The following is a 14,772-nucleotide window of genomic DNA, read 5'->3' as shown; positions in this document are numbered from 1 at the left end:
TGTGGCTTAGGCCGGCGGCTACAGCTCCAATTGGACCTCTAGCCTGGGATCCTCCATATGCAGCGGGCGCGGCCTAAAAAGGCCAACCTCCCCCACCCCCAAAACAACAAAGACAGAATGAGAATGTCTTACACTGAATCTTTCTAAAAGTGCACTATCTATTCCTAGCTGACAATTTAAAAATACCAATAAGATTCTGTAATTTAAAAAAAATTCAAAACTCAGTAACAGTTCGTTTTAGTAGATTATACTCATAGATACTTCACAGACTCGTGGAATTCTGGAGTTGGAACAAACCTTTTAGTAAAGCCCGCCTTGACCCAAACGCAGAGACCCAATGGGTCCGCTCCCCGCTCACCCGCTACCGCGGGAATTGGAAACTGGTCGCGTCTCACTGACGTCAGCAGTGCGCGCCCTCGCCGCTGCAGTTCGCCCGGCGTTTGAGTCCTGTGGTTCTAGGTTCTCAGTAAGTCGGACGCATCGGAGCCGAAGTCGCTCAGGTTTCGAAGCCCTTGGCGTCACAGGCTCGGCGACATGTCGATGCTGGCTGAGCGTGAGTGCTGGGCGCGGAGGGTGGACCACGGCCCATGGGTGAGGGTTCCGGATAACGCGACGGCCGGACCGTGTGGCAGGGGCGCGGGTTGCTGGCGCGCCAGTGGATCGGGAGATTCCGGGAGCCGGGGTCCCGGAAGCCCGGTTTGGCTGGCCCTGGCTGCCGAACCCAGCCCAGCCTTCCCCGAGTTAGCTATATGTCTGCTGGTGAGAGACTTTGAGGGTCCACTTGGGACGCTCGTCTTCACTCTCGGACCCGGGCACTCGCGCGGTAAATTCGAACGGGAGTCAGGACGCCGGGTGTGGGAACCCAGACTGGCTATTTCACTTCCCTAGGCCTCAGCTTCCTCTGGATAAAAGAGGCGGTTGGGCTAGTGAAATCCTGTTCTCGATGTATTGAAGCCAGAGAAAGAAAAGCAAAGGAGTTTGAAACAGCAAACACTGGAAGTTGGCGTTTTTTAGGGGAGGCAGGGCTAATGAGTGTTTTTAAGTAAGATTGTGGCAGTTTTGATGTTTTTAGTTGGAATTATGAACACTTCTTTTAGAGAAGTTTTGGCTGCAACGCCCGTCATGCCTCATTTGCCTTTGACATTTACGGTCACTTGGAGTGAAACTGGTTAATTCCCTCCATCTGGAGAGGCTTTTTAACTTCTGAATGCTACCTGTAGCTAAGGCCGCCGGCCACCAGATGGCAGTCGTGCGTTGGTCATGAAAAGCCGGCCGGTAACTTTCTTGAAAGCGAACTAGGAGCAGAAACAGCATGTTTATCAGATCAACAGCCATTGCGCAGGGGTGCCATGAAGTAAATGCTGTCGGCATCCTCTAATCTAAGAGGGTAGGGGAAATGGAAGCACAAGATGAAGTGGGTAAGGCAGCATTCAAATTTTAGAGGGGCAGAGATTGAGGTTCAGAGGAAATATAATGCAGTTTAAGTCATGGAGGTAAAAAGTGACAAAATTCATGAAGTTATATATCTTTACGTTCTTGTCACTAGAGTCAGCAATCTTCTATTTTCTTTTTTTAAATAGAGACTTACAGAAGAGAGTATGTTTTAGACTGTGACCCTACTACATCTATTTTCTCATTTGTATATCCAGCGTGGCTAATATCTCCTGGTTTTAATGTTCTTTGGTGTAAGCTTAGTTCAGCATACACTTGGGAGCGTTGGCCCTGGCTCTGCCATTCATTTATGTCTCTTTCCATAATCAGTTTCCCTAGAGCTATTAAAAATTTCTTTGAGGAGTTCCTGTTATGGCGCAGTGGAAACAAATCGGACTAGTTTCCATGACGATGCCGGGCGGGGCGGGGCGGGGGGGGGGGGGGGTCCATCCCTGGCCTTGCTCAGTGGGTCGGGGATCCAGCATTGAGCTGTGGTGTAGATCGCAGACGCAGCTCTGATCCCGCTTTGCTGTGTAGTAGGCCGGCAGCTGTCGCTCCCATTCGACCCCTAGCTTGGGAATTTACATATGCCACGTTGTAGCCTTAAAAAAGAAAAAATGGAGTTCCCGTCGTGGCGCAGTGGTTAACGAATCTGACTGGAAACCACAAGGCTGCAGGTTCGATCCCTGGCCTTGCTCAGTGGGTAAAGGGTCCGGCGTGGGCATGAGCTGTGGTGTAGGTTGAAGACGTGGCTCGGATCCTGCGTTGCTGTGGCTCTGGCGTAGGCCGGCAGCTGCAGCTCCAATTAGACCCCTAGCCTGGGAACCTCCATATGCCGCGGGTGCGGCACTAGAAACGGCAAAAAGACAAAAAACAAAAACAAATTTCTTTGATTATGTTCATCACTAGATTGGCTTAAAAAAATCAATGATATGGTGAAGATGAAAACAGTTAAAAGTATATAAAGTGATAACGCCGTTGTGAAGTTCCATATGTGGACATCAGTAATTCAGATTGCTTGATCTGAAGAAAATATTTTCAGTTCTCCTCTCCCCACCCTGACTCCAGATTTTCAAATCTTTGGAATGATAATATATATTTTGGTTATTTTGTTATTATTATTTTTTTTTTTGGTCTTTTTGCCTTTTTTAGGGCCGCTCCTGTGGCATGCAGAGGTTCCCAGGCTAGGGGTCTAATTGGAGCTGCAGCCACCGGCCTACGCCAGAGCCACAGCAACGCGGGATCCAAGCCATGTCTGCAACCTACACCACAGCTCATGGCAATACTGGTTCCTTAACCCACTGAGCAAGGCCAAGGATCGAACCTGCAACCTCATGGTTCCTAGTTGGATTCGTTAACCACTGTGCCACGATGGGAACTCCCATATTTTGGTTATCTTTTAAAAAATTTGCTAAATTAATGTTTATGGCATCTTTTCTAATTAGATGCTTAGAACTGGTTTTCTTATTTTAGAAATGAGAAAACAAAAGCATAAAAAAGTCCCAGTCCCATTATTTCATTACCTAGGAATTATTTTATCTGATAGTTTATAAAATTGGGGCAATTCTGTAGGTATGGTTTTATAATTTTTTCTTCCTAATTAATGTTAGTGAACATTTTTTCTAAATTAGGTAGACTATTTCCTTTGTTTTCTCTTGCCATATAGGCTATATTTTGTTTTATCTTCTCCACAGATGCTTACACGAGTCTTAAAATCTAGTAGTTTTCTTTGTTTCTCAAAAACATTCTTTATCCTGCATTTCTTTAATTATCAAATATTATTTTATCAGTTCTTCCCTTTGTAAGGTAATAAATCTAGACTAAACAAACCTCCCTCTGTACAAGAGAAGGATTTCACTTATTCTCATTTCCCGGTCCTTATTTAATTTGGAGTCTTAGACCCATATTTTTATCAAGATACTGCTTTTTTCATAGACTTTTTCCTTTTCAAGATCATTTTTTGACACTTGCAATTACTACATTTTCTAATCAAATCACACTGTTATTAAGGGATTTTAATGGTATTGCATTAAGATTTTATGTTGCAGTTTCCTTAATATTGAATGTGTCTTGAATAATGATTTTAATAAGAATACATAGGTGATATATTTCGTATTAAATATTGTTTTAATAAGAATACATGCTTGAATATCTGAAAGTGTCCTTGGGCAAAAACAAAAGGACAAAACTTCTGTCTCTGGTTCTTGGGGCTCAACATATTTTTTCAGAGTTAGCTGAACTCCTGGTGTAAATGTTGCGGTATTAGGCTAGCAGCTGTTGTGTGGAGGGTGGTTTACTGGGGCCACCCTGGAGTGTCCTGTTAGATCTCCATGCAGGAGGAATCCCTGCCAGAGGATGGCTCCCTCGTCATCCCAGAGAGTCATTCTGCAGGTTCAGGGCACTCCGCCTTGAGCTCCTCCTTGCACCTATCAGCCTCATGTGGGAAACGCTGCCCTACTCCATTGGTTGAGAATTCTTGTCTCTGGGAAAGAGGAGCTGACCTGGTCTGGCTCTCCAATCTCTTGTGTCAGCAATATAGTTCCCTGTCCATACGTTTGTGACATAAACTGTGCCGTCTTTGTTGCAGGGTGTTGGTGTGTTCATTCTCAGAAATGTCTCCTTCATACAAGCCCCAGTCAGAGTCCCTTGGCAGACACTGCTGTGTAGAGACATGAACTCTGACACACACCAGGAAGCAGCCTCAGAGAGAACCCTGGTTATCAAGGCCCATCTCACATGCCACCTATTAGCAGAGGCAGCGTTGGGCTGTGTGTTTGTTAAGATAAGTAAAGTGGTAGCTTAGTCATGTGTAGCATTTTGGGACCACCTTTTTCCGCAAAGCACTGTAAATTTGAGCCCTACTTGCTTTGCTTTATAAGGAGTCTTTTTCTGCCTATGTGCTAGTAAATGTTGATTTATTTTTGCTTGGGTATAGATAGTTGTGGGTCTCTTTATTGATTTTCCATGCAGTACACCAAGCCTCTGACTGGAGGCTGTGTTACTTTTTCATCTGCTAGGAGACTGCCAAGGCGTGAACTGCTGTTGGCGGTGAGGTACTTTGCTTCCCTTGGTGCAGGAGCTCAACAATAATAACCCCTAACCTGCAAATTTCCCTTTGGCCACAATTTGCTTTGGGGTCTCATATGCTTTTTTACTAAACTTTTGTTTTTTTTTTTTTTAAATCTCTACCATAATTTTCCTTAAAATTACAGTGATAAACTTGAGTTTCTAATGGTCAGTTACTTATATACGTTTAAAAAAAACTTGTAGGGACCCAAAGGAGTTCCCCCAGTTATCTTCCTTCCCTTTTTTTTCTTTTCCCTTTTCTTCTCTCCTTTCTTCATCCTTCCCTCTCTTTTTCTTTCTCAATTACTTGTATATTCATTCGTGTTTTTCCTGAATACCTGCCATGGGCCACGTGCTTTTCACTTCCTACAGTGAAGCATAAGGAAGAACAAAGCATGAAGGTGAGCCTTTAGGAGATCATGGCCTAATAGCAGACATCAGAGATATAAATGGCCATCACATGGAAGAATGTTAATTAAATGCCAAAAAGGAAGCAAGTAATTTACTGCGTAAGTTCAGAGAAGGGGTCAAATGGCTTTCGGGTGTTTCAATGGGAAGAGATTGTTAATATCTTTTGATTGCATGGAGGTTGACAGTCCCCAAGATCATGACTTTGGTATGCTGTGGATTAAGAATATAAGCTTTGGAGCCGGTAGGACCTTGGTTTGTATAAAGGCTCTGGCTTTTGTGTGGGGGACATTAGGCACATTTCTTCCCATAGGCCTCAGATTTTCTCATCTGAAAAGTGGAGATGAGAATATCTACTCTCATTGGGTTGCTATGAAAGTTGAATTTGAGAATGTTTGGATTTGGTATTGTATGGCTGTGATGACTGCTGCTGGTGACGATGAGGCTGATGTCACAGGCACTTGAGGTTGCTGCCGACAGCTGAATTGGAAGGCCCAACTGATGGTGTTTGGTGTATTTTGGTTTGTCACATTTGGAGGGAGCATTTTTATTTTAATCTTATAAGATCAATTTGTATGTTCAGAACATATAGTTTTGGGGAAACTAGGATAAATGATCCTGTTCCATTGGACAGTGAATCTGATGTCTGTATCTAATAAAACATAGCGGATGTCGTATTTCTCTGGGTATTGTGTGTCTGGATTAAGTACGTGTGTGTTTGTGAGGTGTTTCCTGGTTTTGAAAGATAAGTTGCTGATGAGATACATTGTCATTTCCAGGTCGGCGGAAGCAGAAGTGGGCTGTGGATCCGAGAAACACTGCATGGAGTAATGATGACTCCAAGTTTGGCCAGAGAATGCTAGAGAAGATGGGATGGTCTAAAGGAAAGGTATTTTGGGGGTGAGCAAAAGACGATGGAGCAATGCAGAGAGATTGCGGATCAGTAGCTCACCTATTTCTTAGATGGCTGGGAGAAAGTTATTTTGGATCAATAAGTGATTTTGGAGAAATAACTAAATTGTGATGACCTTGTGACGATAAGGTTAGAATTGAACATACCTGTGAGCTGTCATTGTCATGTAACCTGCTGTTATTTTCACAGATAGTAAGTACCTTTTGATTAGTTACATTTGAAATCATACTTAACCATCAAAGCTGTCTGTTGCTGAGAGTGAGAGTTCATTCCCCTTGATAGCTAGACTACACATTTTCTCCATTGCCTCACATTCCATTTATTCCTGACTCAAATAGGACTTCTACTGTTATTGCTCTACTTAAACGGTTCTTGTCAAGGTCTTTATAAAGATCGTGTTGCCAAATCAGCGGGTCCTTTTTTGTTCTCACATTACTTTATCCCTCAGTAGCATTGGATGTCGTTAACTACCCTTCCTTGAAATGCCTGTCTTGGCTTCCACAGTTTTGCCCTGTTTCTCCCTTCTGCCTTACCAGCCACTCCTAAATCTATTGCTGGCTCTTCCTCCTCTAGATTTCTGCACTTTGGAATTCCTGGGTTCAGCCCTAGGCCCCTTTCTGTCCTCAGCTCAGTTGACTCATTCATTTCATACCATACTTTGAATGACCTAATTCCCGAGAACTGTCACCACATCTAGTCCAGATCCACATCTGTCTTCTGAGCTCCAAAGTTAGAAATTCATCAGTCTGCTTAATGTTTCTCCTTGAGTTAACATCTCAAGTTTATAATTTTTGTTATAAAACTCTTGATCCTCTTGAATCTTTTCCTTCTTAAGTTCTCCCCATTTTTGCAGATAGTACTCTGTCTATCAACTTAAGCCGGGAACCTAGGAGTCCTGCTTGATTCCTTGACCTCTCTCACTCCCTCATCCCCAGTCATCATTCCTCCCCATCTTGGACCAGCCCCTGCCATTTGTTGTCTGCCCTGATCAATGCAGCAGCCTCTCAGCTGCTTCCCTGCCTTCCTTCTTTTCATCTGGACCATTTGCCATACAAATGAGCTTTTAAAATATAGAAATTATATCATGTCATTCCTGTCTGTAAAAGTCCACTGGTTTCCCATTGTTTTAAAACATAAAATCCAGGAGTTCCTGTTGTGGCTCAGCAGGTTATGAACCTCACTACTATCTGTGAAGATGTGGGTTCAATCCCTGGCCTCACTCAGTGAGTTAAAGATCTGGCATTGCTGTGAGCTATGGTATAGATTGTAGACACGGCTCGGATTCCTAGTGTCTCTGGCTGTGGCTAGCAGCTATAGCTCCGATTTGACCCCTGGCCTGGGAACTTCCATATGCTGCAAGTGCAGCCCCTAAAAGGGGGGGGGGGGCAAAAACATAAAATCCAAATCACTGCCATAATTTCCAAGGTCTTGTGAGGTCTAGCTCCTTTTTATCATCTTGTTTTTGCTCCATGCACTCTGCTGGAGCCAACCTGGGTGCCTTTTAGGTTCTCCAGTGCAGCAGGCTCTCTGGGACACCTTACAAATGAGAGTTAATGATTCAGGGAGCTTGGACTCCCCTTCTTCAGTGTTGTTTTGTAAAATTATCTAACGGAAAGTGCCACAGTAACACCCCTGATGGGCTTCTATTAGTTTGGTAGTAGTACTCTGCTTTTGAGCATCAGAAAAAGGTGTGTTCTTCTTGGTATTTCCATGGTCCTTGAAGGGGTCTCAAGTTGAAAAATTGACAGTCATTATCATAAGTGCATCCTTGATATTACAGACATATCTTGTCAGAATCCATTAGACTGTGCCCTCTTTGAGAGCAAGGATAGTGCCTCCTGGGTGGTTAGTGATTAATCAATTGATGGAAAGGAAAGAGGTAATCTTTTTTTATACCTAATAAAAATGCAAACTCTCTTTGTGCTTATCCTCCACAGGGTTTAGGGGCTCAGGAGCAAGGAGCCACAGATCATATCAAAGTTCAAGTTAAAAACAACCACCTGGGACTTGGAGCTACGATCAATAATGAAGTGAGCAACAGTGTGTTTGCTGGGGTTTTCCTTGTGTAATTGTAACTCTGGTCAATATAAAAATTTAATCCATTCACATTGATTGATTGGTTCAAGTGTGTATCATCCATGTTTTGGGTAACTAGCGAGCCACCCTACTGTACCGTTGTGTTGCCCTAGGGGATTCTTTACTTTCTTGTGCCTAAGAGGTCCAAAGTAGTTTTATTGCTAAACTTTGGATATATTCTTTTTAAAGATATATTCATTTCAGGACAGAAGGGAATTTTCACCTTAACCTGTATTGTAATATTAGCTTATATTATTAAAATCAGCTTAAATTATTAAGTTATTATATTATTAAATTCCTTTCAGAAATACTGCAAGAAAGTGGTCTTTTCCTGCCCTGTTTTCTGTTGCTGACTGTTGGTTTATAGCAGTAGAATTTATTCACATTTCTTCTTAAACACTAACACTTTGAAAACGTGACATTGTAATTAAAAGTTCCATCGCTTAGAGTTCCCATAGTGGCTCAGTGGGTTAAGGACTCCACATTGTCTCTGTGAGGATGTAGGTTTGATTCCTGGCCTCGCTCAGTGGGTTAAGGATCCTGTGTTGCTACAAGCAATCTGAGGTGTAGGAGAAAGATGTGCTCGGATCTTGTGTGGCTCTGGCTGTGGTGTAGGCCTCAACTGCAGCTCCGATTCAACCCCTAGTCCAGGAACTTCCATATACCGTAGGTTTGGCCATTAAAAAAAAAAGTTCATGGCATACCATGCCTTTCATTTTCAGCACCTTTGTTCACTTAAGAAAATATCTAGGCTGAAAGCAGTTAATAAAATCTGGTAGAAAATCTGGAAAATTACTTTAGGTAAACTGAATTAGTTTGCTTAGTTCAGTAGCTCTGAGTAGTAGACTGGGGCAGCTATAATTGTTTGGGCTAATGGCTAAGATCTTAAGTCAGTATAGAAAGAGTTTATATATTTGTCCAGTTGTCATCTTGTACACCTAAAACTAATACAGTGTTATAGGTCAGTTATACCTCAGTAGAACTGAACCAAAGGGGAAAAATGCTATAATTTTCTGATAACAAAATCCAAGACCATTGCTCCAGAATGTTTGGAATGTCACACACTTAGGAGATGGAATGTTTAGCATTATCTTATGTATTTTCTTCAATTAATAAACACACTCTGCACAATTTTTTAGGAAAGAGTTTGTATAAGGTTGATTTTGAAGATAGTTGTGAGAGGTGAATATACACATGCACTTAATTTTTTAGGGGAAGCATCATCCCACAAATTTCTTTAATCTGCCCTTACCTTAAGCATTCTTTAATAAACACATATGAATGGCCATTGATTAACATTTGTGGCTTAAGGGCTCCCGGGAGTAACATCCCCACAGGCCTTGTTTACTATAGGGAGGCTACCTACAGCCAGGTGGACATTAATCCCTAATCCCCTGTAACTCTGTTTACTGGGAAAAAAAGGACAAAGAAACTCTGAGACTTATGGGACATTTCCACCCCTAAGACCCTATTGGACAAGGACTGATATAGGTAATTGAACAAGGCCAATGGGAGAAAACCACATCTTTCTGGATCCCACATTGGTCCCCCCTCACCCATCTTTAAGGGATAAAAATTCTCTATAGGACAATAGAGAAAGGGGACTCTTCTCCCCCTCCTATTAACAACCCTGGGAGCTATCTGTTTTTCTTTAATAAAAACTTTGCTTGCTTAAAAAAAAAAAAGAAACACATATGAGGCCAATTCCTAAAATGAAACCCTGCTTTCCACAGGTTTATATTGTTTTGGAGATGTTCATTCTCTTTTATCCAGATTCTCTTTGTTTATAGTGAACTTATTACCTGACAACTTTATAAACAGGTGCAGGTTGACCAGGGGGCTTAGAGTCTGAACTCTTCTCTTCCCCAGGGGTGTTTTCTAAAACTTGGGCAGATGCAAGCACATCAAATTGAGCAAAATATTTTAAGCTCAAATGAGCAAAGAAGAGAGCCCTCACATCTATCACTGTTATTTCCCTTTGCCCTACATAATTTTCCCTTTGCGAGAAGAAAAATCACTTTATTTTGCTTCATTTTAATATTTAGGACACAGGTTGCCTGTTGTTTATTTGACCATAAATTGACTTGATAAGTTATATACTTAAGCAAGGCTTAAGCTTCTAAGGTGCCCATTTTTAACAATGAGATAGATAAATTGCATTTCAAATTTATACTGTTTCCTCTTCGTTCAAATTTATAAAATAATATTTTGGTGAAACATTTAAAAATTCACATTAAGTACTAGATTCCCTTGATTCCGCTATATAGCTTATCTTAGTGTAGATAAACTACAGGCTTGCCTCTGATTGTTTTTGGTTGTTTTTTTTTTTGGAATTTTCAGGACAACTGGATTGCTCATCAAGATGATTTTAACCAGCTTCTGGCTGCACTGAACACTTGCCATGGGCAGGAAACAGCAGGTAGGGAAATCTTTGCTTTTTATGCATTAGATTTATAGAATACATAATCTCAATTTAAAAGATTTTTATCAACTCTTTTTACTGTAAATATCATATGTGTGAAAATTAGTTGACTGAAGCTCTTACAGATCGTCGCTTCTGTTTACGTTTCAGTGGTACTCTTATTGAATTAACCTTAGTCATCAGCAAACACTTTTTTTCCCCATTAAGGGTTTGAGAACAACAAGATCATCTCCTATTTGCGTCTCTCTCTTGTGACTCCTGTATCCCAGCCTTATGATGCTCGGGGTCCTGTAGTTCAGCCCCTGGCCCTTGTTTTCATCTGTACTAACTCTTATTGTGCCATCCAGTCTCGTGGGGGGATGTGTGGTGACAACTGCCAGCTTCTCTCTGCTGCTTCACTCTCTCCCCTGAGCTCCAGACTTGTATTGACCCCCCTACTCAATGTCTTCATTCAGGGTGTCATCGACTTCTGGAACTTAACAGGTCCACACTCCAATTCTGCACCCTCCACCCCACAAACTGTCTGACCCTCATGCCCCACAACCTGTTTTACCCACTGTTCTTCCCATTTCCATTGATGTCAACTTCATCCTTCTAGTTCTTCCAGCCAGAGAATTGTGTCCACTAGGAAATTTTTTTTGTTGGTTCCACCTTCAAAATATATTCCAACCGTACTGCTTCCTGTCACCCGCTCTGTAACCAGTATGATCTGGGCAGCTGTTGTTTCTGGTCTGGATTATTATTATTATTTTTTTGTTTTGTTTTTAAATTTTTTTTGTCTTTTTGCCTTTACTGGGGCCGCTCCTGCAGCATATGGAAGTTCCCAGGCTAGGGATGTAATCGGAACTGCAGCTGCCGGCCTGCACCACAGCCACAGCAATGCAGGATCCGAACCTCACCTGTGACCTACACCACAGCTCATGGCAACGCCAGATCCTTAACCCACTGAGCAAGGGCAGGGACTGAACCCGCAACCTCATGGTTCCTAGTCGGATGTGTTAACCACTGAGCCACGACAGGAACTCCCTCTGGTCTGGATTATTGTGAGAGCCTCTTGAGCCAATGTTCTCAGCCATGGCACTGCTGATGTTTGGGGTTAGGTAATTCTTTTTAGCTGTGAGGCCTGTCCTGTGCATTTTAGGATGATTAGCAGTATCCCTGACCTCTGCCCACTAGATGCCACTAGCACCCCCCTCCTAGTTGTGGCAGCAGATACTGCCGAGTGTGCCCTGGGGAGATTTCCCCTGACTGGGAGCTGCTGCTCTAAATCGATCTCTCTCCATCCACCGTAGACTCCTTCAGTGTGCTCTCGGCCTGGTAGCCAGAGTGGTTCTTCTGACCTGTGGATCTGTTTGCACTGTTCCTGCTCATGACTCCCCGTTGGTTCTTCTTTTTTGTTCAGGATAAAAGCTGAAGCCCCTGCAGTGGACTTGCAGCCTCGTGATCTGGACCCTTTCCCCTTCTGACTTCATCTCTTATCCTTCCCCCGACCCCTCTTCTTACCACACTGACAACACTGACTCCTGTGTATGCAGAATGCAGGTGTGAAAGAGGAAAAGATGGAGAATACGAAAGAGAAGTTTAGATGGAGGATAAAGGGAGATCTAGTATCTAGCAGGTCAGTAGCGCAAAGAAGAGAAAGAATAGAGTAGCTGCAGTATTTAAGGAGATAAGAGCTGAGGACTATCTAAAACTGGTGATAAAGCAAGTCCACAGAATTAGAAAATTGACTGTGACTCCATGCAGATTATATTAAAAATTTTCACTTGCAGGAGTTCCCGTCGTGGCGCAGTGGTTAACGAATCCGACTAGGAACCATGAGGTTGCGGGTTCGGTCCCTGCCCTTGGTCAGTGGGTTAACGATCCGGCGTTGCCGTGAGCTGTGGTGTAGGTTGCAGATGCGGCTCGGATCCCGCGTTGCTGTGTCTCTGGTGTAGGCCGGTGGCTACAGCTCCGATTCAACCCCTAGCCTGGGAACCTCCATATGCCGCGGGAGCGGCCCAAGAAATAGCAACAACAACAACAACAAAAAAAAAAGACAAAAAAAAAAAAAAAATTTTTCACTTGCAGATGTAATAACTGTGTGACAATATGCCATCAGAGCAGACCATCCTGAACATGAGAGAGAGAGAGAATTCTTAACGCAGTCAGAGAAAATATAATTATTATATTCTTTGCTTTTGCAAAGAAACAGCAGTTATAAACATAAGCAGAGTTATTAACAATGGGAGGTGAAAGATATTGGAATTATATATTGAGGCAGATATAACTGACAGACTAGACTTTTACATTCAGCAAATATATCTTTCAAGGATAAAATTTCAGGCAAAAAGTTTACCACCAGTAGACCCTAAACAAAGGAAATTTTCAAGGGTGTACTTCTGTTAGAAGGAAAGAATACTTAAAAGATTATCTGCAGGATCCCAGGTGTCCACCAACAATAGAATGGAAAAGTAAACCCCCATGTCTGTAAATGCAAAGAAATGAAGAATAAAGTGTAGTTACTTGTGAGAGTATAGAGCAAGGGTCAGCAGGCTTTTTCCACAAAGGGCCAGATAGAAATACTTTGCAGATCATAGCATCTCTGTCAGAACTATTCAACTTGGCTGTTAGGATGTGAAAGCAACAAGAGACAACTATATAGACAAGTGGATGTGTCTGTGTTCCCATAGAATTTTATTTGCAAAAGCAGGTGGTGGGCTGGATTTGGCCCACAGGCTGTAATTTGCTTCTGGTATAAAAAAGTCTCATTAATTTAATGTTGACTGGAGTGGGACATGTAACATGTAAGATGACTCCACTTAACACAGACCTTCAGAGAGCAGGCAAAAATCTGATATTAGGTACCATACTTGGGTGGTAAATTTTTAAAACACAAGGACCTGAGTACTGTATAGTGAAAATCACAATAGTGATTACTTTGGGGAGATGGAGGGCTCTGGGTAGAGAAGGGGCTCCTGGAAACTCCTGGGATGACATTCATGTTCTGTTTCATGACCTAGTTGGCATTACACAGGTACATTGCGTACTAGGCACTATCTGTGGCTGCTGCCCAGTCCCCCGCTTCTCTCCGAAATGGTTAAAACCAAAATGAAAAGTGAAGGGAAGGGTGGTTACCCTCCAAATCAGGCTAATGGTTACTGTTAGTACAGTGGCTTTCAACCAGGGGGATTTTTGCCCCACAAGGCTATTCTGCAATATCTGTAGACATTTGGTGATCACAGCTGGGGGTGTTAACTGACATCTTGTGTGCAGAGGCCAGAGATGCAGCGAAACACCCTACAAGGCACAGCACAGCTATGCCTCTGCCCCTTGCCCCAGATGCAGTAGTTCAGAAATGGAGAAACCCTGTTGCAGGAGGAAGGGGCACAGGGGTCCTGGATGCTTTTAGATACAGGCAATGTTGTGTTTTCTAATCCAAGAGGTGGTTACAGGGAGTTTGCTTCATAAGTCATTGTATAGACTTCAAGTACTCCTGTGTATGGTAATATCTGTCATAATAAGAGATTTCTAAAAATTGCATGGGTTCTAGTGGTCTTGAGGTAAAACATGATAAGTGTAGTTTGTCATGTTAAACCTGAAATGAAGGTAAAGTGCAGCAGGTATAGCAACTTGGGTGTCAGGAATCACCCAATCACTTCTACCTTAATGATTATCTGGGGTATTGTATAAATGGCACTCACTTTTCCTAAACGAGTTCAGTGATGTGATTAAGCTTTCAGACTTGAGGTGGCCTTTGCTGTGGCCACAGTTATTGAGGCAGAAGCTTTTGAGTCTGGTCTCTTTTCCTTAGAGGCATCCACAGTTCATTCTTGAGCAGGGAAAATTCTCAGTTTGTTTGGTATCATAACTTTCTCGTTTGATGTACTGAGTCAGAAAAATGCATTGTAACTTTTCAGCGAATAGGGATACCTAGGAATTATCAACTCTGAGATTCCATAAAGGAAGGAATTGTGAGAATCATTGTTGAAGTTATGGAAAAGGAAGAGCAGGTTTTTGAGATTTGACAGTGAGAGCTGGAAAGTTACTTTTTTTCCCAATTTGATGGTATCATGATTGCTGTTTCCTAACTGGGAAATGCTGTTGGAGTAGCTTTGAAAACTGGTTTAGGACGGGCCCGCTTAGTGTTGACACCCAGATTGAGCACACTCACTGTGGCTGGGCCTTCTCCTTCTTGTTGGGTTTCTAGAAGCATGGTGGTCAGTGAAGTGTTGAAAGTGACTCACGGAAGCCTGTGTTATTTGTCAGGAAGGAAGGTGGTGAGTGCAAAACAGATTCCAAGTGGTGGAATCTGTCCTTTGCAGCCCTGTCCTTGGGTTCCCCTACACAGGCTGTGGTCTCTGTACGTAAGAAAGGAGCATCAGGAGTTCCCTTCGTGGCGCAGTGGTTAACGAATCCGACTAGGAACCATGAGGTTGCGGGTTCAGTCCCTGCCCTTGCTCAGTGGGTTAACGAT

The 14,772-nt window shown here is 42.8% G+C and overlaps 1 protein-coding gene across 8 annotated transcripts in view; it reads left to right on the top strand.

The window, feature by feature from the left end:
• Positions 1–402: 402 nt before the first annotated feature.
• The window catches only part of PINX1 (PIN2 (TERF1) interacting telomerase inhibitor 1), a 74,241-nt gene continuing 59,871 nt past the window's right edge, over positions 403–14,772 (top strand). For 3 of the 8 annotated variants that reach the window (XR_014828471.1, XM_021072653.2, XM_084997815.1), the window contains exons 1-4: positions 403–553; positions 5,685–5,794; positions 7,756–7,848; positions 10,235–10,313. Coding sequence is in view for 6 of the 8 variants with exons in the window: in XM_021072653.2 (XP_020928312.1) it covers positions 535–553; positions 5,685–5,794; positions 7,756–7,848; positions 10,235–10,313 (301 nt within the window). In the remaining 2 variants the exon portion in view is untranslated. Of the gene's footprint in view, positions 592–1,276; positions 1,419–4,869; positions 5,007–5,684; positions 5,806–7,755; positions 7,849–10,234; positions 10,314–14,772 lie in introns of those variants that run through there. The other 5 variants (XM_084997813.1, XM_084997816.1, XM_084997811.1 and 2 more) reach the window with 5 other exon arrangements.

This window comes from Sus scrofa, chromosome 14, assembly GCF_054392235.1.
Source record: "Sus scrofa isolate SSC_HxYL_T2T_F1_AM1 chromosome 14, Sscrofa_HxYL_maternal_Yorkshire_Landrace_v2.0, whole genome shotgun sequence".
NCBI lineage: Eukaryota > Metazoa > Chordata > Mammalia > Artiodactyla > Suidae > Sus > Sus scrofa.
This window is presented reverse-complemented; position numbering and strand designations above follow the sequence as displayed.